The sequence below is a fragment of the Penaeus monodon genome, chromosome 21 (genome assembly GCF_015228065.2).
Source record: "Penaeus monodon isolate SGIC_2016 chromosome 21, NSTDA_Pmon_1, whole genome shotgun sequence".
Classification (NCBI taxonomy): Eukaryota; Metazoa; Arthropoda; class Malacostraca; order Decapoda; family Penaeidae; genus Penaeus; species Penaeus monodon.
This window is the reverse complement of record NC_051406.1, coordinates 27511706-27512208: the sequence shown is the minus strand read 5'-3', so window position 1 is coordinate 27512208 and position 503 is coordinate 27511706. Positions and strand designations below refer to the sequence as shown.

The window sequence follows — 503 nt, the reverse complement described above, 5'->3', positions numbered from 1 at the left end:
AAATTTTTTCCCCCAACACACCAAAATTGTGGGGTGTGTAATTTTTATATATATATAATTTTAAATTTTATTAAAAATTCATTAAATTATAAAAATTTTAAAATACCCACATATTGTTTTTACATAATTTTCTTATAAAGGGGAAAATTCAATGTGAAAATTGAAAGGAACAAATAATTAAAATAACCCCCCCAAATAGGGGGTTTTATTTACTTTCTTTTCCCCCACACACCCCCCCCTTTTAAGGGGTATATAAATTAAAAATTTTAAAACCAAGGAAGGGGGGTTCATACAAAAACCCCAATTTCCAACCCCTTTTTTTCCTTTTTCCTCCCGGGTTTTTTCGTCGACACCGAACCACTTCCCCGGGGGCCCGGCCTTCATTTTAAACCCAGGTTCTGCCCCCCGAAAACAAAGGAAAAAGGTTTTGGAAACGGGTTTTTTTTACCCCAAACAGTTCCCCCGAAACCATAATATAAAACAATATTTGGGTGTGTGTATGG

General features: G+C 35.0%; 1 protein-coding gene across 1 annotated transcript in view; it reads right to left on the bottom strand.

Moving 5' to 3' along the window:
• The window catches only part of LOC119586633, a 3960-nt gene extending 3576 nt beyond the window's left edge, over positions 1–384 (bottom strand). Inside the window, exon 1 of the mRNA XM_037935378.1 lies at positions 359–384. Coding sequence (XP_037791306.1) covers positions 359–384 — 26 coding nt within the window. The remainder of the gene's footprint in view (positions 1–358) is intronic.
• Positions 385–503: the final 119 nt, after the last annotated feature.